The sequence below is a fragment of the Nerophis ophidion genome, linkage group LG21 (assembly GCF_033978795.1).
Source record: "Nerophis ophidion isolate RoL-2023_Sa linkage group LG21, RoL_Noph_v1.0, whole genome shotgun sequence".
NCBI classification, from domain to species: domain Eukaryota; kingdom Metazoa; phylum Chordata; class Actinopteri; order Syngnathiformes; family Syngnathidae; genus Nerophis; species Nerophis ophidion.
This window is the reverse complement of record NC_084631.1, coordinates 1647750-1672244: the sequence shown is the minus strand read 5'-3', so window position 1 is coordinate 1672244 and position 24495 is coordinate 1647750. Positions and strand designations below refer to the sequence as shown.

General features: G+C 40.7%; 1 protein-coding gene across 2 annotated transcripts; it reads left to right on the top strand.

Annotated features, from left to right (window-relative positions):
- The first annotated feature begins 2491 nt into the window (after positions 1-2491).
- LOC133539576 (claspin-like) lies at positions 2492-24216 on the top strand. 2 transcript variants are annotated; one of them, XM_061881592.1, is made up of 24 exons: positions 2492-2766; positions 7245-7353; positions 7563-8176; positions 8314-8463; positions 8542-8598; positions 9888-9960; positions 10025-10127; positions 10225-10805; positions 10881-11069; positions 11176-11336; positions 11407-11582; positions 11746-11798; positions 11893-12086; positions 17044-17581; positions 17658-17691; positions 17810-17879; positions 17974-18110; positions 18255-18416; positions 20048-20169; positions 20260-20393; positions 20471-20588; positions 20742-20818; positions 20956-21117; positions 23897-24216. In XM_061881592.1, the coding sequence occupies exons 1-24, from the start codon at positions 2740-2742 to the stop codon at positions 24020-24022; spliced, it is 4167 nt and encodes a 1388-aa protein (XP_061737576.1). In that variant the 5' UTR covers positions 2492-2739; the 3' UTR covers positions 24023-24216. The 2 variants fall into 2 exon arrangements, with proteins under 2 accessions (XP_061737576.1, XP_061737575.1); XM_061881591.1 differs by having other exon boundaries at positions 2493-2766; positions 20462-20588.
- The last annotated feature ends 279 nt before the right edge of the window (positions 24217-24495 follow it).

Genomic DNA, 24495 nt, shown 5'->3' with positions numbered 1-24495 from the left:
TCAAAATAGCAGGAAATGCATCCTAAGCTAACATAGATTTCAAAATTTTTCTGGGGGACCATGCCCCCCGACCCCCCTAGCAGGCAAGTGCACTGAGTGCCCTCGAGTGCGGCCGCTGTGCGGTGTTTTAGGATCAAAAAAATTTCAGATAATTTTGTAAATCTTCATTCCCATCCCTGGATGGGTGCTGGTTAGCGCCTTGCATGACAGCTCCCTCCATCAGTGTGTGAATGCGCTTTGAGTACCTTGAAGGTAGAAAAGCGCTATACAAGAACAACCCATTTATCATTTACTTAGAAATTATCACTTTAAAATGTTTTATGTGGAAAAAATATTGCATATGTTGTGTGGTTGCCATTTAAAAACATCAACGTTTTGACAAAAGAGCATAAAACAAACAAAATAATAGACAGAAAAATCGACAGATATATCGGATATATTGAAATTTAAGTGTTAAAAGTAAAAAAAAAAGTAATAAAAATGTATCACTTTATGAGTGGGGAACCTTTCGGATCTCAAATATATTTAGTAGGATTTTATTTAACTTTTCACTGTGATTACTCAAAAATATTAAATAATCAAAATCAATGGTGTCCTGCATTATTGATCTTTGAGGGCTTTAATTGCTAAATAAAGGAACTCTCCTGAAGGAATCAATAAAGTACTATCTATCCATCTAAATACTGCATATTTCAGTTTTACTATAAAAAACATAGTTGTCTTTGACAGAAAAGGCATAAAACCTTATTTAATTTACTTTATATCAACTTCAAGTTGATAACGAGATTTACTGTAAGCATTAAATAAAAAATAATAATACTTTGACTTATTTTTAACATTTTAGTGACTGAGAACCTCTATGCTCCCCAGGAACCCTAAGGATTAAGAAAAATATCCATATATTTTGATATGGTTTGATAATGAAAAATATCAAAATGGCCCCCGCATGCTTTAATTTTTCCGTGTGTCTCTGTGGAAAAAGTTTGGACACCCCTGCCCTAATCAGAGCAAAGCATTTTTGGTTGAAAAAAAGAGATAAAGAAGTAAAATACAGCACTATGTCATCAGTTTCTGATTTATTAAATTGTATAACAGTGCAAAATATTGCTCATTTGTAGTGATTTTTCTTGAACTATTTGGAAAAAATATATATAAAAATAACTAAAAACTTGTTGAAAAATAAACAAGTGATTCAATGATAAATACAGATTTCTCCACATAGAAGTAATCATCAACTTAAAGTGCCCTCTTTGGGGATTGTAATAGAGATCCATCTGGATTCATCAACTTAAATCTAAACATTTCTTCACAAAAAAGAAATCTTTAACATCAATATTTATGGAACATGTCCACAAAAAATCTAGCTGTCAACACTGAATATTGCATTGTTGCATTTCTTTTCACACTTTATGAACTTACATTCATATATTTTGTTGAAGTATTATTTAATGAATATATTTAGAAAGGATTTTTGAATTGTGGCTATTTTTAGAATATTTTTTTAAAATCTCACGTACCCCTTGGCATACCTTCAAGTACCCCCAGGGGTACGCGTTCCCCCATTTGAGAACCATTGGTGTAGGTCAGTGGTCCCGCCCCAACCTTTTTGTGTCAACGCTTGAAAATTTGTCCCACGGACTGTATCCCTGCAGACTGTATTGATCTATATTGATATATAATGTATATATTGTGTTTTTTTATGATGATTTAATAATAAAAAAAATATATATATATTATTTTCATTTTATTTATTTTTTTTTTCTTGTGCGGCCCGGTACCAATCGGTCTGTGGACAGATAAGTCCACAGACCATAAGACCATAAATGTTTACATTTTGTTTTTTATTTATTATTTTACTTATTTTTTGTCTGGTTTTGTATTTGCTCTGTATCATTCCGTGAGGTGTATATTATATTATTACTATTATTTTCTTGGTTTGGTTTATACTTTATGAAGTTTTGCACTTGTTGTGTTTTTCTTGTGTTTTTTGTTTTTGATTGTTTCATTACATTTGGATATATGTGTCGGCTTAAATGATATTCATGAAGTAAGATGTTTTATGTCAAAGGGGGCAGGAAATTATAAGATTTTCTTCATCCTGCTCCTTCTCAGGAATTGTGTGAATTTAAATTGTATAAATTTAATTTTTAAAATTGTACTGGGCTGCGGGCCGGTAGTTGGGGACCATTGGTGTAGGTAACATCAAGTATCTGGAAATATTTGAATATCTTCTTTTAAAACATTTTATTTTGGAAATTCTGTATCAGCTTCCGTGTTCTGTTTTTTTATTTTTTATTGCTTTCCGTTATGTGCGTTGATCAATTCACACCACGAGGCTTGTGAAAAACAAGTCGCTCCTTTTAACAAGCCTGGTCCCGCTCGTGTGAAAAGGTCAGATAACTAAATCGAGCGCTTGCTCCGTGACGCCAAAATAAAGGCGGGCCCAAAGCGCTCTACCCGCCAATAGAACCGTGAGCCGTGGGTGATTGACAGCTCAGTGACGCAAACTGCTGGCCAGCTGTCACGGCGCGCGAAAGATCAAATTATTCTCCCACAGTGTGTGTGTGTGTGGAAGAGGCGGGAGGACGAGAAGGAACCGAGAAGGTCGCTAATTATTAACGCGACTTAAATGAGCGACTTTGCCGTGTCGGTGTATAATAAGAGTGTACATGTCGTGGCTGCCACTATTTGACAAGGTGTTTTAATCTACGAAGCGGCGAGTGGGACTCCAACAACGAGATGAGCCTGATCGTTGCGCAACAACAGGTGAGCATAAAGTCTCCATAGTCACACAATAACACGTTTCTGGCCTATAATTGTGTTATAAGGCACTATTTGACGGTTTAAACGTCGACTGTCGTTGTCGCTGTTGCCTCACTATTGTTAGCTTTGGCCGGCTAGCGGGCGACGTTGGTTCCAGCTAGCTCGAGTTCACTTGTTCAGTTGGCGCCTCTTAGTCCAACAATTAGACAAAAGGCAGCTGAAATGGTGACTTTATGCTGTAGTTTGAGTTGAGTTGGTGTTTAATTCGAACAAGAATTCATAATTTCTAGGAAGTCTAGGCGATATGGCCTTTTTTTTAATATCTCGATACTTTTAGGCCATTTTACGATACACGATATATATCTCGATATTTTGCCTTAGCCTTGAATGAACACTTGATGCATATAATCACAGCAGTATGATGATTCTATGTGTCTACATTAAAACATTCTTGTGTATACTGCATTAATATATGCTCATTTTAAGCTTTCATACAGAGGGAAATCACAACTAAGTCAATTGACTAAAACTGTATTTAGTAAACAGTTATTAATCAATCAATCATCCATCCATTTTCTACCGCTTATTCCCTTTTGGGGTCGCGGGGGGCCCTGGCGCCTATCTCAGCTACAATCGGGCGGAAGGCGGAGTACACTCTGGACAAGTCGCCACCTCATCGCAGGGCCAGCACAGACAGATAGACAGACAACATTCACACTCACATTCACACACTAGGGCCAATTTAGTGTTGCCAATCAACCTATCCCCAGGTGCATGTCTTTGGAAGTGGGAGGAAGCCGGAGTACCCGGAGGGAACCCACGCAGTCACGGGGAGAACATGCAAACTCCACACAGAAAGATCCCGAGCCTGGATTTGAACCCAGGACTGCAGGAACTTCGTATTGTGAGGCAGACGCACTAACCCCTCTGCCACCGTGAAGCCAAATCAATCAATCAATGTTTATTTATATAGCCCCAAATCACAAATGTCTCAAAGGACTGTACAAACCATTACGACTACGACATCCTCGGAAGAACCCACAAAAGGGCAAGGAAAACTCACACCCAGTGGGCAGGGAGAATTCACATCCAGTGGGACGCCAGTGACAATGCTGACTATGAGAAACCTTGGAGAGGACCTCAGATGTGGGCATCCCCCCCTCCCTCTAGGGGACCGAAAGCAATGGATGTCGAGCGGGTCTAACATGATACTGTGAAAGTTCAATCCATAGTGGCTCCAACACAGTTCAGTTCAAAGCGGATCCAAGACAGCAGCGAGAGTCCCGTCCGCAGGAAACCATCCCAAGGGGAGGCGGATCAGCAGCGTAGAGATGTCCCCAATCGATACACAGGCGAGCGGTCCATCCTGGGTCCCGTCAAGTCAGCTTTATTTGTCAATTTCTTTACATGTAAAGACATACAAAGGAATCAAAATTTAGTTTCGCACTCCCATGCGTTGACAAAAAGAAAAGAAAACACAACAGTAAAGTGCAACGTAAATATCTCTACCTACTAAAATGACAATATATATAGTTCCTGTTGTTTTTAAATAGGATATGGCTGTAAACAATAAGTGTTTCATCAGTAGTGCAAATACTTATGATATAGCAGCAGATGTGTGCAATTTTGCATAGTCATTTTTCTGTGGGTCATGGTGTTTAGAGTTCAGGTTGTTCCAGGGAGGGGGATTTCAAAGTCCTGACAGCCTGATGGATCGGTGGTGAAAGCTGTTGGTGAGTCTGGTGGTGCGAGAACGGAGGCTCTTGTATCTTCTTCCAGAGGGAAGGAGGCTGAACAGGTTGTGTGCAGGGTGGCTTGCGTCACTCACAATTGTGAGTGCTTTGCAGGTGAGGCGGGTGGTGTAGAAGTCCTGAAGAGATGGGAGTGGTGCACCAATGATTTGCCCAGCTGTTTTCACGATGCGCTGCAGGTCTCTTCTGTTGTATTGAGTGTAGCCCCCGCCCCACACAGTGATGCAGCTAGAAAGGATGCTTTAAATGGTGCCTATGTAAAAAGTGGTCAGGATGGGTGGTGGAGCACATGCCCGCTTTAGTTTTCGCAGGAAGTAGAGGCGCTGTTGGGCCTTCTTCACCAGTGATGCAGTGTTTATAGTCCATGACAGGTCCTCACTGATGTGCACCCCCAGGATTTTGGTTCTCCTTACTCTCTCCACTGCAGCACCACTGATGGTCAGTGACAGGTGTTGAGTGTGGCCTCTCTGGAAATTGACAACAATCTCTTTTGTCTTGCTGACATTCAGCAAGAGGTTGTTGTGCCTGCACCACGTGGTCAGGAGGTCCACCTCTTTCCTGTAGTGAGTCTTGTCGCCCTTGGTGACGAGACCCACCAGAGTTGTGTTGTCCGCAAACTTAACGAGGTGGTTGGAACTGTAGGTTGGTGTGCAGTTGTGTGTCAGTAGAGTGAAGAGCAGAGGACTGAGCACACAGCCTTGTGGGGCCCCTGTGCTCAGGGTGATGGTGCTTGAGGTGTTGTTACCAACACCTACTGCTTGTGTTCTCTGACTAAGGAAGTCGAGCAGCCAGTTGCAGAGTGCAAGATTGTCAGAGACATTTTAAAACAAGGTATTGGTGCAGTTTTGTGCATGTTACCAAGATGACATATCAAAACAACACTAAATTAAAGTGCACTTTTTGTACGCAACTACAATAGTTTAAAACAAATAAAGTGCACTTTTGTGCATGATGTCACACAAGATATTTTAATAATTGTCAAAAAAAAGCTGCATAATATGAAATCATGGGAGGTTACTGCGGACGTTATCTCTTCATGTTGTTCACTATTTTTTTCGTACGGTGTTGATGTGGAAATGGTTGCCTCGGCATTTTGTTGGGGTGGCACCGAATAGAGATGTTGCCATGCGGAGTAGCAGGTGACTTTTCAAATGATGCTACATATTAGCAGTGGTGCTACTTTTTGTTGTTGTGTTTGCTGCCATGTTTCATCTTTCCATATATATACTGTCCTCTGGACCCCCTGTCAAAAGCTTCTTTTAGCTTATTTGGGGGACCCTTTCACGTACCTACATCTTTAAATGATGACATTTCACCACCACTGTAATTGTTATATGGTATTGTGAATAAACTTGAAACTACTTTTTGTAGCAACGCTTTTGCCCCACACTTGAAAAATGACGGTTGTCTGTTCGACATATTCCCACTATACAATGAATTGATTTACCCCGACCTAAACAAGTTAAAAAACTTATTCAGGTGTTACCGTTTCGTGGTCAATTGTACGGAATATGTACTGTACTGTACTGTGCGATCTAATAATAAAAGTTTCAATCAATCAAAGTATATAACTTCTTTATTTATTTATTTTTATTGTGATTTCTTATGGAGTACATTGGGACGGCGTGGCGAAGTTGGGAGAGTGGCCGTGCCAGCAATCTGAGGGTTACTGGTCCAATCCCCACCTTCTACCATCCTGGTCACGTCCGTTATGTCTTTGGGCAAGACACTTCACCCTTGCTCATGATGGGTCCTGGTTAGCGCCTTGCATGGCAGCTCCCGCCATCAGTGTGTGAATGTGGAAATACTGTCAAAGCGCTGTGGGCTCCTTTTTAAAAAGGGGTAGAAAAGCGCTATACAAGTACAACCATTTACCATTTTGAATTGAGAACAGGAAGTGAACAAATGTTTTAGCAACTGTTATGTAAAATAAGAGGGTAGGATTAAATAAGGTCTGCTTCTTCCTACTCCTTTCTAAACATGTTGAAAAGAGAAACTTGAAATTGTGATGTATCATGTTGTATGCTTGCATGTTTTAAATAAACTCAAACTCAACTCTTAGCACTGCTTTAAGTTGTTCAGTTAGATGCACAAATGACTCCAGTTGACTTGCAATTCTGCTTTTACCCTTAAAATGAATTTAACATTTATTCTTAAATTGTTGTGGTGAAGAAGGAGCTGAGCCGGAAGGCAAAGGTCTCAATTTACTGGTCGATCTACGTTCCCATCCTCACCTATGGTCATGAGCTTTGGATTATGACCGATAAGGATTGGTACAAATGGCCGAAATTAGTATCCTCTGCCGGGTGGCAGGGCTTTTCCTTAAAGATAAGGTAAGAAGCTCTGTTATCCGGGGGGAGCTCAAAGTAAAGCTGCTGAATGGAGCCAGATGAGGGGGTTCTGGCATCTGGTCAGGATGCCACCCGAACGCCTCCCTCGAAAGGTGTTTCGGGTATATCCGACTGGTAGGTGGCCACGGGGAAGACTATCTCTCCCGGCTGGCCTGGGAACACCTCAGGATCCCTCGGGAGGAGCTGGACAAAGTGGCTGGGGAGAGGGAAGTTTGGGTTTCTCTGCTTAGGCTGCTGCCCCCACGACTCGACCTCTGATACGCGGAAGAAGATGGATTGATTTGACATTTATTTTTGCAATGCTTTTACAATAGCACATTGTGTGCATTCAAAGTTGTGACATTTACAGGAAAGTAATCTGTGAATGTTGTTTTACCAGACTGAAGGTCTCGCGGCTGGGACTCGCGCAACCACCGAGAGCGATTCAGACAGCGGAATGGGCTCTCCAGTTGAGCAGATGGTGGCTTACAATCGGGATGAGCATCCAGGTGAAGTTGCAGGACAAACTAGAGTGAAAGAGGCCACTATTTGGCTGTGAAACAAGCGTCGTGACTTGTGATGTCTCCAAGATGATGAGCACATGTGTCATGTTTACACGTTTGGGGAGAGTTGCACTAAAGGCCAAATCCCAACTGTAGTTAAATTTGCACAATTGCATAATACTGACATTTGTTTTTCCTCCAAATTAATCGATCAGATTCTGACGAGGATGAAGACATCACTGCTCGGAGAAAGCCTCGTCGTAATGCCATCAGAGACAGCGAAAGTGAGGAGGAGGAGGCGACTGTGCAAATGGCAGAAGCGCTGGTGTTATCTGCCTCCAGTGGAGAGGAGATGACGACTGGAGAGTCGGACGAGAAACGAGGGAACAGTGTAAAAAAGAGCAAGAGAATAATCCGTGCTCTTTCTGATGGCGAAGACAGTGGATCTGAGCAAGATGATGATGAGGAGGAGGAGGAGGAGCTGGAGCAACGGGACACGGGCAGAGTTGAAAAGAAGAGGTCGAAAAAGAGCAAGAGAACAATCTGTGCTCCTTCTGGCGGTAAAGACGGCGGATCTGAGCAAGTTGACGGGGAAGAAGAGCCACAGGACAAAGGCAGAGGGGAAACGAAAGGGTCGAAAAGGAGCAAGAGAATAATCTGTGCTCCTTCTGATGGCGAAGACAGCGGATCTGCGCAAGAGGAGCAGCAGGACACAGGCAGAGTTGAGAAAAAGAGGGAAAAAAGTAAGAGGCACAGGGAGAAAAAGGAGAAGCGAAGCAAAGCCGTGGAAAAACTGAAGAAGAAAGACAGGTTTTCTGACTTGGATGAGGTAAATGTTTTAAATGGATGAACGTTCTCACTTTAGATGGAACCATGTAGGTTTTGTCACTAATACATCCTCATTGGTTTCCTTCCTATGCTGCTTTAGTTCTATTGGGTAACAATGACAAACCACTTTGTATCCAGGGTACGCCTCTTCCCAACGCTCTGAACGACAGCGGCTGCCTGCTGGGCAACACCGATCTGTTTGACACTGGTTTGGACGAGGAGCTAGAAGAAGAAGAGTCATTAGACTCTATTCGAGCAGCAGTCAAACAAAAGATGAAAAAGCACAAGGTACTTACTTTCTACTCCCATTTAAACAGAGTGGTTATATCTAGTTCTGATTGTTTGTTTTTTCAAATGTTGATGCAGGAGCCTTTCCTTCATGAAGAAGAGGTTGAAGATGAAGTCCAAAAGCCCCAACGTGCAGTAAGCAATTTTTAATCATTGTACTGTATTTTCCGGACCATAGGGTGCACCGAATTATAAGGCGCACTGCCGATGAGCGGGTCCATTCAGGTCTTTTTTCATAGAAAAGGCACACTGGATTATAAGGCGCATTAAAGGGGTCATATTATTATTATTATTAATATTATTTCTAAATTGAAAATACTTCATTGTGATCTACATAACATGTAATGGTGGTTCTTAGATCAAAATGTTGCATAGATTTTGTTCTAAAGATCATCTTCAAGCCGGTCTCTGACAGTTGCTTCGGGATGCGCCGTTTTGTGGGCGGTCTTATTTACATGGCTGACCGTCGACAGCGTCTTCTCCACGTCATCTGTGTTGTAGCGTGCAAGGACGGGAGTGTAAAAAGTGTCAAAAAGATGGAGGTAACTGTTTTAATGATATTCAGACATTTCGTACATCGATAACGGAGCGCATCTCCTTTTTTTTTAAAACAACAGTACCGGATATGTGTCCCGGGAAAAAACGTTTGACCAGAACTCTCTAATAAATAAAGTTCCTTGGGTGAATAATGTAAACCCACTACACCGGTATGTTTTAGTGCTTTCATGGCGAGTTTACTGACAGATAAGTAAGAACTTTACACTACTTTATATTAGAAATTGCAACAGCAAAGGATGAAGATAGAGAAAAAGAAGAAGCTTATCGACTACGGTGTTTACACGGACTATAATGGCAGACCTGCGCACATTTTCAGGACTTATGCAGATCCCAAATACAGATTAGCAGGTACCGGAAGGTAAGGAAAGTTGCTTTTGCATAATACTGCGACACAAAACGCCAGGTAATATGTCTTACTTTATACACACACCATAATAATACTTGTATGTTGAAGCACAGTACAATCCATCAAGTGGTGTGGCTTCATAGCTTACCAAAGTCGTACTAAAACATTTTAGTACAACTTTTTTGTGTAATGTTCTGTATTTTCAATGGAACATATAAAATGTTGGCGTTTACTTGAGTCATATTGCAGTCTGCACGTATTTATTATGTATGACTGCCATCACATTGCAGTCTACATGTATCTCTTATGTGTGACTGCCATTTACTGGTCACACTCATTTCACCATAAACCCCCCAAAAAAATAGCTTCGAAGTCGGTAAGCTCAACCAAAATTATTCCGTACATTAGGCCCACCGTTTTATAAGGTGCTCTGTCGAGTTTTGAGAAAATTAAATCATTTTAGGTAAGCACAATTAGCCAAGAATTATTCTGACTTATTTGATTTTTTTTTTTTTTTTAGGAGAGAAAAGCTGCACGCGCAAGTAAGGAGGCGATGAGGCAGCTCCACAGTGACTCGCAGAGGCTGATCAGAGGTCAGTTTACAGGACAAACGCGCTGTCTTTTGTCATTTTTGACACACATCTCTGCCTAATGTAGAGTCTGAGCTTGGCCTGCCTTACCACGTCCCTGAGCCAAAGACCATCAGTCAGTTCTTTAAGAAGAGAGCCAGGCCAGAGGGACCCGCCATGGCACTGTTGAAGTACAAACCTTTTCAGCATGTCAATGGATTCCACCTCCACTGATATATTTTCATAATTAATTACTGTTATATCTGATATACTACTTTGGTCTTTTAGATCAAGACAATATTCAGCAGTGATGTTGGAGAAACCTTCACCACCACCACCTCCTGCCAACCCCACCAGTGAAGCCCAGCACTTGCCAGCAGAGCCGGACTCTGCTCCTCCTGTACACATCACATCCTCTCACCTTGAGCCCTTCCCTCAGCCAGCCGCAACCTCATCTCCGCAACAGGAGAGCCTGAGCCAGGCCCAAAACGCAGCTGAGACTTTACAAACGGAACAGGAAATGTCTCCAATGCTTTATCTCTCAGAGAGCTTGCAGGAGTCCATCACAACTGATTCTGCGGTGAAACCTACATTTGGAGAAGAGGCTCCCGCTGTTGACGTTTCAGAACAAACTGACAGGCTTTCTCATGCCCGGCAAGAAGAAGTCAGACCTGCGAGTTCGGTTATGCCTCAAGCCGACTCTAATACTGACCTAGTGTCAGCTGAGCCCTCGGAGATGCCGTCCACCAAGCCCAAAAAGGACAAACTAACGAGACTGAAGGAGCTTGGCCTGGACCCGCCACCTGTTGCTAAGTTGTGCGCTAATGCTGGAGATTTTGTACAACTTGAACCCGCACCACTCAACCCAGGTGAGTTATGCCTTCAATAGCTGCGCCTGTTACCATTCTGCTTATATTAATGCCCTTCTCGCTCTCTCCTCTCAGGTGTCGCGGCTCTGAAGGAGCGATACCTTCGACACGTCCAGCCTCCGGCTCGTCCCCAAGGGGAGCGTACGATGCAGCTCAACATTGTCCGTAAAGACACCTTGCCGTCTGGAAAGGAGGAGTTGCACGCCGATTCTGTCACCGTCACTATTAAAGAAGGACAAGAGGAGCCTGCAGTGACCAAACCCGGTATGGATAAGGAGGCTTTGTGTTCATCAGAAACTACCAGTCTCTGGAATTATGTTTTTGGAGAAAAAAAGTAATGACTTTTAGCAATGGTGGCCTGCTTTCATAGGTGAGAAACTGCTGACCCTGAAGCAGCGACTGCTGCTAGCCATGGCCCAGCGGAGACAGGAAGAGCGGGCGCGCAAGGCAGAGCTGAATCGACTTGATAATGAAGACTGTGGAGAGGAGGAGGAAGAGGCAGAAATGACTGATGACTCTGAGGCAGAAGAGGTTAAGAGTTTGTCGTTGCTGCTCCTGCAATGTTTTTTCCTCCCTCATTTATCCTACTGTTTTGTCCCAGGGTGTGGATGACTTGTTGGGAGGAAATGATGAGGGGGAGGAGGAGGAAGGCAGTGTAGTCCAGAGTATCAGGAGTCTTTCTCCTGTGGCTCTTCATGGCCCACCAGTAACTCCAGACCTGATGAACACTGATGGAACACTCATATTGTTTCCAGGCAACTCCTGCTCTCGCACTGGGTGAGGGATTTGGCTTTTCAGGTTGCGGGGTTTAATATATCTCCAAAGTATGGCCACCCCGATTTGTGTAGAACCTTTTTTTTTAATTATTAAACTACACAGTACCTTTTTGCAGTTGATCTATTTGTTCATGTCATGTGTAAACATTCAAATCTCTTTTTAGTGATAGTGGAAGGAGATCTGGTCCTCCTGGACAAGACGGTGCTAGTAAGATGGGTACGTTTTTCCAAACATCTAATGTAGTATAAAGGGTTGTTTTTTTTATAGCAATGTAACTGTTTCACTCAAAGCTTCACGTCTTTGTCTGCAGAAGAAGATGACTCTCTGTCCCTGATGAAGGACATCAGCAACAACAGCAGCTTTGAGCTGGCCGGATCAATGATCACTTCTTACCAACCTGTCAGCTATCAGCGCTCAGGGAGAGGAGTTTCCAACCCCCAACCACTATTTCGCTCCCCTTCTCCCTGCCTCTTCAGGCCCAGCTTCCTTGGCTCTGCTTCCAAGGTGAGAAAGAACGTAAAATACTTGCCAGTGCTTTTCATTTGCCTTGCCGAGACATGGTATGATAACCACAGGCAAATATATCACAGTATGGTAATGTAATTACAGCTCTTAACTGTTATTTTGAAATGTATTGAAAAGTTGAGAAAAATCACTTTTTAAGTTAACCAGTTATTTTTAAGCAATACAAAAAAAACATGATTAAAGTGCAGGATATATATTTAAAATAGATAACAAAAAATGATTTCAAATTTTAAAGCAGTAATAATAAAGGGCAGTTCTTATTGCAGTTTCCTATTGCTAAAACTGCAACTTGAGTGGCATGTTGATATTTTCCTTGTAAAAAAAAACCCCAACAACAAACAATGCAAATAAATGCAATCAGGCTGAAGAAGATCACAACTCAAATAATTCCATTAACACTTCTTAGAGTTTAAAAAAATAAAAGTAGGAAGGAGGATGTTTTAGAGACTTGCTCACAACTTGTCAACGAGTTGTTGATTTGTTAATTTAATGAGTTGATTAATTTGATGCCTTAATTATAATTTTTTTAGTGTTAAGCTACAGCCACATTATTTTGAGACTCGGTTCTTTGTGTCATGTTAGCTAGCTGGTGTTAGCTAGCTTAGCATGCTCAGTAACAAGTTAGTATTTCTGTCACTAATGCCAGATGCAAAGTGAACTTAGTTTACGTGAAGACACCTTTTTATTTTTACCTTTTATTATCGCATTTAGTAGGGATTTACCGGTATTGTAAATATTGCGGTTTCAAAATCGTCACAGTGACTTGACGTATGACTGTATCAAACAAAAACTCGGTCAGTATAGTTTTTTCTGGTGCCATGGCCGGTCTTACAATAAACTAGATTTCCCAAAAACCTCTGCGCATCGGTGTGAGGTGTCTTAAAGGGGAGGAAAAAGAGGAAGCATGCGGGAGAGCGGTGTTCGAAGTAGATTAGAGCATTTGTTTTTTTTCCAGACATTTCCTGAAAATGTCATTAAAATCCATCCAAAGCTGTGAGTTATGTTGCTAACAAACAAACCCTGGCAAAAACATAACATCTTTAGCAGAGGTAATAAAGTATGCGTACTGCCAAGCAAAACACGCCACCTTCCTCTCAAGCCTTTCCAAACCAGCACAGAGCCGGTCACAGCGCACGGCGAGTGGGAGCGCGGACATTGCACACCACGGGGAATACAATATATGAGAAGCACTTGATAAACTATCAGCCGGGAAAGGTATTTGAAGCCATTAATTTGTAAGGTTTTTACTTAATTAAAAGTTAAATAATCATTTTACTTTTCTGAGAAACAGAATTTTCCAAACTGACATAAAAAATGTTTACTGTAGAGTTCACTGCTTCTCAGAAAGTAAAAGTATAAAGACAGACACTAAACTGAACATTATTGTTTTACACCCGTAAACTAGATGTTTATATTGACGTTTTTTTTTAAATATTTGCTTGTAACAATGGATGTTCCCGCACAATTCTTTGTCCATAAAATTAATGTTAGTAATAATGAATATGTTTAGAACATTTGAGCATTATCTTTGTGTTCAATTAGCTGAAGGGAACAAATGTGTACATGAATGAGCATCTCACGAAACGTAATGCTGAAATCGGCAAGAAAGCAAGCGACTGAAGAAAGCAGGGATAATGGAGTCTGATGGGAAACAAACACCTAGATTCAACACCAACACTACTGTGTTCCAAGGAACCACTAAACTAGAATACATAGATTCAGGAGTGCATCCACCTACACTTATAGAGATTATTGAAACAACATTAAAGATTGTTGAACAAGAAAATATGGAACTGAAAAACTTCTGCAACAAAGATCACAAAAAAACAGGATTTGGAACGTTGTATAGATCCAGATACAAATGTTCTCTCCCACATTAGTAATACTTGTTTTTATAATACAGATAAACTATATAACAGCAACATTAAATGTGATAACAAATTGTCCATTATTCATTTTAATAGCAGAAGCTTCCCACAAATTACAGCACATGAAGGACTTTTTAAAACAATTCAATGAACCCTTCAAAGTGATAGCTGTCACAGAAACATGGATTGATGATACAAAAGGAATACATTTTGATCTGGATGGATATGAACTAAACTAAATCGACACAACTACGACTGGGCGATACATCGAGTTTGTAAGATATATCGATATATTTTTAAACAAGATATGATTTAAGAAATTATTGATATAATTTATTTCACGTTTAAAATGACCAAATGCCGCTAATTTGTTTTCCTTCTTGTCACTTCCTTGCAAAACTCCTTGGGCTACTAAACGCCTCGCCTTCTTCCTTCCAAGTTGTGCTTGCACGTACATCCATGATTGGTTGGTTGTTTACCATGATGGGTCATGATTGGTTGAGATTATGGAAACATAAGGGACGGGCCAATCAGAGGCAAGATAAGGCAGGTCATCGAACCAGGAAGGAAAATCACAACAAACAGACATCCCAAATGATGATGAGAGTCATAGAAAAAAAGAGGGAATATTCAAGCGGGTGATTTATATATTTAAAAATCTAGTGGAATATGGCAAAGGGATTGTCTTTAAAAAACATTTTTGCGATATAGACCCTGTCCAGGAAACCCACGATGTGTCTATTTGGCCACATTTGGCCAAATGTATGCGTCTGGATGAAACATTAATTTCAGTTTACTTTGTAAGCCCAAATCAAAACTGTTCTCGAGTTGCTTAGCTGGGCATATTTTGCTCGACAAATGCTGCCACAAATGTATGTTGAAGTGAGGAAGATCACACCCGCACAATTAAGTCATGTCACTTACTTGGTGCTGACCAGAACCGTACATGTGACAGGCCATTACATTGTCGACGTGATTAAAAAGTGCCTGCCTGCAAATTTATTTTGTATCTTGAGTTTGATACATCTAGTACTATTTGCACATTATTTGGATGGATAGAGAACATTCAAAACCCTTAATTCATCCAGATTCACACAGATAGACAGACAACATTCACACTCACATTCACACGCTAGGGACCATTTAGTGTTGCCAATCAATGTCTTTGGAGGTGGGAGGAAGCCAGAGTACACGGAGGGAACCCACGCATTCACGTGGAGAACATGCAAACTCCACACAGAAAGATCCCGAGCCCGGGATTGAACCCAAGACTGCTCAGGACCTTCGTATTGTGAGGCAGATGCACAAACCCCTCTTTCACCGTGCTGGAAGACCTGGAAGTAAAAATTACGGAATGGATTAAGCAAATACATCAAACAATGAACTACTATAATCCACTTCAAGAAACCTCTTCAGACTTAAAGTTTACAAAGTCCAAAGAAGAAGAATCGTGATAAACATTCTGAATTTATTTCATTGTCCATTCATTTTCTAGATGATCTTATTTATATAACCATATGAAATACAATTTACTTCACTAAATATTTTTTTATTTTTTTTAATGTTATTGCTTATTGAGTATTTTGTGAAATAAAATTGAGAAAAGGAAGTGAACAAAAGGGTTAGCAACTGCTATGTAAAGGAAAAAGTGTAGGATTAAATACGCTGTGTTTCTTCCTACTCCTTTTCGAACATGTTGAATAGAGAAACTGGATATTGTGATGTATCATTGTATGCATGCACGTAATAAACACAAACTCAACTCACTTACAGTAATCGTATTCATCCTAAACAGTCCTTCCACTTCAGATCACATTTTTACCAAGTCTTATTTTTGTTATTTTATTTTTGGAAAAAATACCTCAATAATATTGTACCGTGGCTTTAATACTGTGACAATATTGTACTGTGAGATTTTGATAGTTACATCCGCATTTAGAAATAGTTGGTTGTCCAGTAGAACCTGTCATGTTCAATGTGTTGCCTTCTCTTGCATCATGTCTGCAATAGAATAGAATAGAATAGAATGAACTTTATTGTCATTATATTTGCATATAACGAGATTAAAGACTCCAACTTAAGGTGTGGTAGTGGTAACAAATATGGGGTGAAATAAATGACATAAGAGTAATAAAGGAAAAACTATCAATTGAAATAAACAGACTACTATCCAATAAAAATAATAAGCAATTCTGTACAATATACAAAACACTATAGAAGTACAAAATACAAATACTGTACAATATACAAAGCTAGACAGGAGTACCGAAGTAATAAATAACAATCAGTGTTGGACGTATTGCACTCGAAGGGTAGCATTGCACAGTAGGGTATTAGGGCATGATATTGTATAGGGGCGAATTATTATTATTTTAAGTTAGAGTTCAACATGGTGACAGCTTTGGGAAAGAAGCTGTCTCTGAGCCTGTTTGTTCTGGCTCTGATGCACCTGTAGCGCCTGCCTGATGGTAGCAAGTCGAACAGGTGGAAGCCAGGGTGTGTGCTGTCCTTGGTAATGTTTTTTGCTCTGTTGAGGCAACGGGAGTTGTGTAAGTCCTTCAGGGAGGGCAGGGGACAGCTAATGATTTTTTGTGCCGACTTTATGACCCTCTGAATCGCCTGTTTGTCTGCTTCAGTGCAGCTGGCGTACCACACTGTTATGCAGTACGTCAGCAGGCTCTCGAAAGTCGAGCGATAGGTCACCATCAGCTGCCTCTCCAAATGTTAGGCACGTTGGGCGATCTTCTTCCTCCACCATGGCTGTCTGTATTCCCACACCAGCTATTTTAGTCATTTTAAAGGAGGGAAACGTTCTGTGGATTCCAAACTATCCTCTTTCATCCCAAAGCCTGTTGAGATGTGTGTAAAGGCAGGTGTCCTGTTGCAGCTGCACGCAACCTGAAGGATTAACTTCCACTTAAACAAATACTTCCCCATACTAAGGCCCGCTCAACATCACCCAAATACTGAAACTATTCAGTCTCGTAAATGCACAATTAGAAAAAATGTTTGTAGTCGTGTGTGATGGTCAGTGTTTGTGACATCTTCACTGGTTCTCTGTTCGCCAGAGCTCTGGTAAACTCTCTGAGCCATCGCTGTGCCTCCCGGTTGAGGACTCCCAAGACTTGTACGCACCTCCCTCACCAGGTGTGGACTCCGAGACCATGGGTGCAGTGGCTGCTGGGCCCAGCCTGGTCGGAGATTCCCAAGGTCGCTTCTCACTGGAGGACGACGCCCACTCCCAATTACTCGACGCGGACGGCTTCCTGAATGTTGGCGTTCGGCCTGGTGCGCCAGCCCACTCCCACAAGAGACAGCTGATCTTGGGCAGCCTGGACGAAAATGCCATGGATGCCAACATGGGGGAGCTTTTAGGTCTGTGCTCCGGTGTTTTTAGAACGGCGGAGAGCAGCAATAGTGGCCAAGCGGCACCAAGCCCCGGGGAAACACAAATGGAGGAACTTCTGGGACTGTGCTCAGGAGCATTTCCATCAACACAGAAGCAAGAGAAGTCACAGGTTGGAAAGAGCAAGGAGGAAGAACACGAGGAAGACAACACCATGGATCAACTGCTAGGGCTGTGCTCTGGCAAATTTCCCATCTCAGGTACCCTCCTTGTCTCATTACTTTTGTGCGAATTGAATATTTAACATATGTTTGTTTTTTTCTATGTATTTTTTAGGTTCTCCTCACTCAGGTTCCCCAGCACAAGACAGGTACTATTATATTGTTACGTATGATTGTCTGCATTACTTTCCTTAGGTCTAGTCTAAGTCTCTTATTAAATGCTGGTGTCCCTCTTAAAGAATATACATTATACTTTCTCTCTGATAGGAAAAAGATGCCAGAGGAGGAGGAGGAGGAGGAAGAAGAAGACTGTGAATTCCGGCTTCTGTCAGATGTGGTATGTCAGCATGCTTGTCTCCAGCCCACAGAAGCAAACATTTATGTCTTGGTTTACCTTGAATCAATATAACACATTTCTAATTGTTTTACAGGAAGACGATGATGAAGTCAGTGAAGGCGAGGGAGTAGAAGATGATGATGAAGAAGAAGAAGAGAACAACGAGGTGGAAGAGGAGGAGATTAATGGAGTGTTTGCACCTAGTATTAAGAAAGCGAAAAAGAAGAAAATGTGAGTGGAGAATCTGCATATTGTTGACATTGAAGTTATTTTCATCATGGGCAAAACTATTCTAATATAGCTATTTATTTATACATAAATCGGAATTTACAGTATAGTACATTCTCTGTGCTGACTTGTGTGGTGTTTTTGTAGGCGCTTGACTAACTTTGTGGACTCTGAGGCCGAGCTGTCGGGCAGCGAAGAAGCGAGTGACGACGAAGACGACGACGGAGGGAGCGAGTATGAGGAAGAAGAGCTTCTGGAGGAGCTACCCTCTGATGAAGAGCTGCAGGACCAGGTCAACAAGATCCACATGTGAGTAGAATGCCATAAGCCCCATGCATTGGCTGCTTTCAGTTAGCCCTTTTTGTTAGGTAAGGAGCAACATTTTAGATCCCACGCTGCAGTTGTGAAGTGTATTTTACCATAGGGTTTACTCTCTTTGGTTTATACAAAATAATCATTTCGTCATTTTTCAAATTTATTTGATTTTGATTCATAAGGTTCTAAATCGATTAATCCCAATTAGATTGGAGTCATAGTACACGTAAGTATTAAAAATGTCTCAAATCTGTTACAAGATTAAAAATGTACTTCTTTTTTATTTTTTTACCATAGAAACCTTGGACAGTTTAAACTTCCCCTGAAGATTTAAAAGTGCAATTTTGAAAGAACAAGATAATTGCAAGTGAACGTGTTATTACATTGAAATATTCTATTACTACAATTAGTATTAAGGTATTAAATGTGAGCAGGGTTTCCCCTGGATTTGCCAAGATACCTTTGGCGATTGGGGCGTGGTTAGGGGCATGGTCACCATGACATCATCGCTTATTTGCTATATGATTTTCTTTAGAAAAACGTGCCAAAAATACACACAAACATTTAAAAAAAAGAAAAATCTATTAGGATCCATATCAACATATATTTCTATGTAGCTTTGCCATATTTTCAATAGTTGCTGCTTATTTTTTTGTATTTATAGAATTTTTTTAAAGTGTTTATAGACTTTCAATTACTAGTTCATTAAAAATTACAAGCAACACATTTGGCATCTTTTCTGGTATTATTATTTAATGTACTCGTGTTTATAAACTGTTGTTATTATATAATGTACTCGTGTTTATAGATTCTGTACCTTACTTCTGTCCCTCAATGTCCCCGATGAAAGGGGATTGCAGCGAGCATGTCGCACTTGCTTGGCTCTGCTGCTACTTTCGCTCCTTAAAAGTCGCCACTGTCCTCTTAGTGTTAACACATATTGTAGATCGCTATCCATGGTTATGTTTTGGATACATCAAAGTTGTGTCAACATTGCAGACATGCTTGCTACATTTTAGACAGTCCCGTGCATCTTGTTTACATCCAGTTTCGGCAGCGATGTTCCGGTGGTAAGTCTTTTTTGGTGGCCGAATTTTCGGTGCATCACTCGTCAATAGTGCGCACTTAATAGCCAATATATATCCATTCATACTGTAACAATTTGCTGGTGATAATGTTTTTTTGTGTGGTTTGGATTTTGTCAAACAGTGTTGTCTGTCTGGGGAAGCACAGAGACAAAAGTGTTTGCACAAAAAGTAAAACCTATGTCATCACACAATTGGCAATAAAAGTTTAAAATAGCGTGAAACTTGTGACTTCTGGACGCTACAATGCATCATAACACCTTAATTTCTTTTTACGTTAAAACGTATTTTCAGGGTGTGGCGGCCATGAATAAAACAAGGCGGCACGCCACATTCAGTTAAATGAATGAAAAACCCTGTGTGAGCTATCTGTCTGGGACTCTTAATTTGTTAGCGCACTCAGACAAGATTTATCGCACAGCCATTTTATTATTAAGCATGTGCATGTTTTGTCTGCCACATTTAACACTGCAACGTCCTCCTGAAATGATTAATAAGCTACTATTTTGAGGTTATAGTATTGCACATGTTTTTAAACAGGAAGCAGATAATGGATGATGACAAACGACGTCTGAGGCTGTACCAGGAGCGCTACCTGGCGGATGGCGATTTGCACTCTGATGGCCCTGGACGAGCTCGGCATTTCCGCTGGAAAAACATGGGTGCGTTTACAAACAATAGCAATAGCGCATATTTAGTTTTTCCCACATTTATATTACAAAACAAATTATAATTTTAATATTTCTTGGCAGATGACGACTTCTACACAGACCGAACCGGAGCTGAGGGTGAGGAGGATGAGCAGGAGGAGGACGAAGACGTAGATCAGAATGAAATCCGGAGGAGGAAGGAGAGGTTGGAAAGAGAACAATGGCTCCGAGAACAGGTAGGTTTTTCTTTTAAAACTCATATTTTTAGAAAAGTACAATTCTTTATTTACGTACGTTTATTCAGTCCCAACAGAAAGCCAAAAAAGGTGCCGCTCTGGACTTGGATGAGGATGACGAGAAGATTGGAGAGGAAGATAGTCGTTTCATGAGGTTGGCCAAGAAGCTGACTGCCAAGACGCTGCAGAAGAAAGGTTGGTTTGATACTGAGTCTCATCAGAACGCCACTTGCGTCACAATCTTTTTAATGAACTTAACAGAAACAGCCATAGAGCTCAGTGTTAAGATCACATACAAAGATACAAATACAGAATTTGAAAATGACTAATTGCTCATTTACAAACCAGAGCTTCCTGTGGCAGCACCACCAACACAAAAGATATCATCCCTCAATCCCTTTCTCAGACCCTCGCAGCCGTCACAGGTAAGCCATTGTGTATAAAAACTTTATTAGAGTCACTTAGTAGCTTATTAGCACTCTCCTATTATTATTGTCATATATATTATTATTATTATCAATGTATATTGTTTGTGACTGTGTGTCCTATTACATCCCTGCAGGTGAAGAGAGGTTCCCTTTTGAGTCAGCCTCCGTCTGTCCTGCAGAAGTTAGCCTCCATTTCCGAGGGAAATCCACTGGCACCCCGAAACAGTCGCGGATTTCTCTTCCAGACGTTGTCGCCGGAGAAGGACGGCTCCACTTCAGACGTTCCTCAGAATCATGTGAGTAGAAGAATCAGCACTACACATAGAAATAACGTCTTATTGTTTGACACCAAGGAAGAAGATAGGCCAAGTGTACATCTTTACCATAGAGTGAGTCGGTTAGAGCAGTGGTCCCCAACCAGTCCTGGGACCTGCATATTTAATTTATGTATATTGATGCAGTTTTGCAGTTTTTTTTTCGTTTCACCAAATGAGCGTTTATCTCTTGTAACTTTAAGAACTGTGCATTTGTAATAAGAAACTGTTAAAATAATTCCCACATCTATTAAATGAATGGAAATGTTTGCAAAACTGGAACATAAGTGCCCTAAAATAAAGGAGCTGGTCTCATCTCTCGATAAGGTGGCTCACGGCGGTCAGCCAAATTTGAGAACTGTGTGCATTACTTTATTTAGAGTAAAGTATATTATTGACGTTTACTCATCGATTATTTCCCCCACCTCCGGTGTTTGTGGTGCCAATACTATCCAATCTATTAAGGAAGACCGTGGGTTCAATGGTATCAAAGGCTGCAGTGAGATCTAAAAGGATGAGGATATATTATATTTGCTTTTTGTGATCTTCACAAGCGCTAAAGATGGAAAAGATTGAAGGTAATGAGGGTTCTTTGCAGCACACTTACCCTTTGTGGCGTGTTGAGTGCAACACCTGGCTACTCCCAGCTCAAGCTTATGCTTCCAGTATGCTCTCAAAATGCTGAGTGGAACTGCACAAGAAGAGATGTTTTTGGTGTGTAAGGCAGAGAGGTACACAAGGCTAAATGTGCTCGTTGGCGCAGACAACAATATGTAAGTCATAGAGAAGTAACAATAGATAGTAGTTGACAAAGTATTGATAAAAAGCTTCTTAACATGGTGATTAAACCATTTAATTGCCTCCAAAGGGGTTTTCATAAGTACCATTTGCAGAATTAGTGGCCTATTTGCAAAATTATACAAACCCCAAATTCTGTGAAGTTGGCACATTGTGTAAATTGTAAATAAAAACAATACTATAATTTGCAAATCCTTTGTAACTTATATTCAATTGAATAGACTGCAAAGACAAGATATTTAACTTTCAAACCGGTAAACATTATTGTTTGCAAATATTAGCTCATTTGGAGTTTGATACCTGCAACATGTTTCAAAAAAGCTGACATAAGTGGCAAAAAAGACTGAGAAAGTTGAGGAATGCTCATCAAACACTTATTTGGAACATCCCACAGGTGAACAGGTTAATTGGGAAGAGGTGGGTGCCATGATTGGGTGTAAAAGCAGCTTCCATGAAATGTTCAGTCATTCACAAACCAGGATGGGGCGAGGGTCACCACTTTTGTCAACAAATGCGTGAGCAAATCGTCCAAAAGTTCAAGAATAACCTTTCTCAACGAGCTATTGCAAGGAATTTAGGGATTTCACCATCGGCATTCTGTAATATTGTCAAAAGTTTCAGAGAATCTGGAGAAATCACTGCGTGTAAGCGGCAAGGCTGAAAACCATCATTGAATGTCCGTGAACTGAGTTTTTATGTTCTCTTTGTGACTGCTTGGCTTCCCTATGGGTACTCCGGCTTCCTCCCACCTCCAAAGGCATGCACCTGTGTATAGGTTGGTTGGCAACACTAAATTGGCCCTTGTGTGAATGTGAGTGTGAATGTTGTCTGTCTATCTGTTGGCCCTGTGATGAGATGGCGACTTGTCCAGGGTGTACCCCGCCTTCCGCCCAATTATAGTTGAGATAGACTCCAGCGCACCCCGAAGGGAATAAGCAGTAGAAAATGAATGAATGGATGGAATGTCCGTGACCTATGATTCCTTAGGCGGTACTGCATCAAAAAGTGACATCAGTGTGTAAAGGATATCACCACATGGACTCAGGAACACTTCAGAAAACCATTGTCAGTAACTACAGTTTGTCACTACATCTGTAAGTGCAAGTTAAAACTACAATGCAAAGCAAAAACCAATTATCGACAACACCCAGAAATGCCGCCGGCTTGGCTGGGCCCAAGCTCTTTTAAGATGGACTGATGCAATGTGAAAAAAATGATCTGTGCTCTGACGAGTCCACATTCAAATTGTTACTTTGTGAATATGGAAAAATCACTGCACGTAAGCGGTAATGCCCGTGACCTTCGGTACTTCAGGTTAGGGCTGTGCGATGTGGCCTTTTTTTTAATATCTCAATGTTTTTAGGCCATATCGCGATACACAATATGTATCTCCATATTTGGCCTTAGCCTTGAATGAACAATTGATGCATATAATCACTGGTCTCATTTCCCATCAAAAATTGGTCTCATCTCCCAAATGTTTACGGAGTGTTGTTGAAAGGGAAGGCCATGTAAGACAGTGGTAAAAATGCCCACGTTACAACTTTTTTGCAAAGTGTTGCTGCCATTAAATTTGAAGTTATTGATTATTTGCAAAAAAATAAAGTTTCTCAGTTTGAACATTAAATTTCTTGTCTTTGCAGTCTATTCAATTGAATAAAAGTTGAAAAGGATTTGCAAATCATTGTATTCTGTTTGTATTTACACAATGGGCCAACTTCACTGGTTTTGGGGTTGTAAATATTTCAAAGTGCCATCCCATCCCTTCATTTTTGAGGATGGGACCTTTGGAAATAGTTTGAACGCTCATAATCTGAAATGTATTGTCTTGTTCCAGAGCTTATTATTAGTCAGATGCCTGTGTTTTGCCAGTAGATGGGGCCAAAGCCCACATACTCCGTGTATGCAGCTTCATGGATTTGTCACAGTTCAGACAATGAAGAATGTTATTTTTGATCCACAGACGATGAAGAAGAGAAGGAACACGGCTGCGATGAACCCAGCAGCGAAGAGGGTTTGCAGACTGGACACGTCTGTTGCACATACAAAAGGCCCCCAGAGAAGTATTTTTAACTTTTTGGACCACTGACAGGCACAACTCAGGCCAGTTATTCCTTCTCGGTATTAATTGTTTTTATTTTTTTTTTATAGAAGGCTTTTCCATTGATAAAATGTTATTATGTAAATAGGAATGATTTTTGGTTTTGGTTTTTAAAGAAAAATTGTCGGGTTTTTGTATAATGTATTTGTTTTACATGTAAATAAAAGTCTATTTTAAGAAACCACTGTAGGTTATTTCTGTTTTTAATAGTCAAGACTTGAAAGTGTTAATTTCAATAAATCTGAATTATGTAGAATATGTTTTTACTTTAAACAGCTTAATCGTGGAGATTCCTACTGGGTTGTCAAAATACAATTTAACCTTTTGGACTTTTTGCTTCAGGTGCGCCACTTGATGCCTGCATAATATCGTAATGCTCTTTAAACTTTCAAACTCTTAAAACCTTTTAATTGCCTTGTTTGGAACGCTATAAAGTGGTTAATAATAGCCCCAGTATTTCT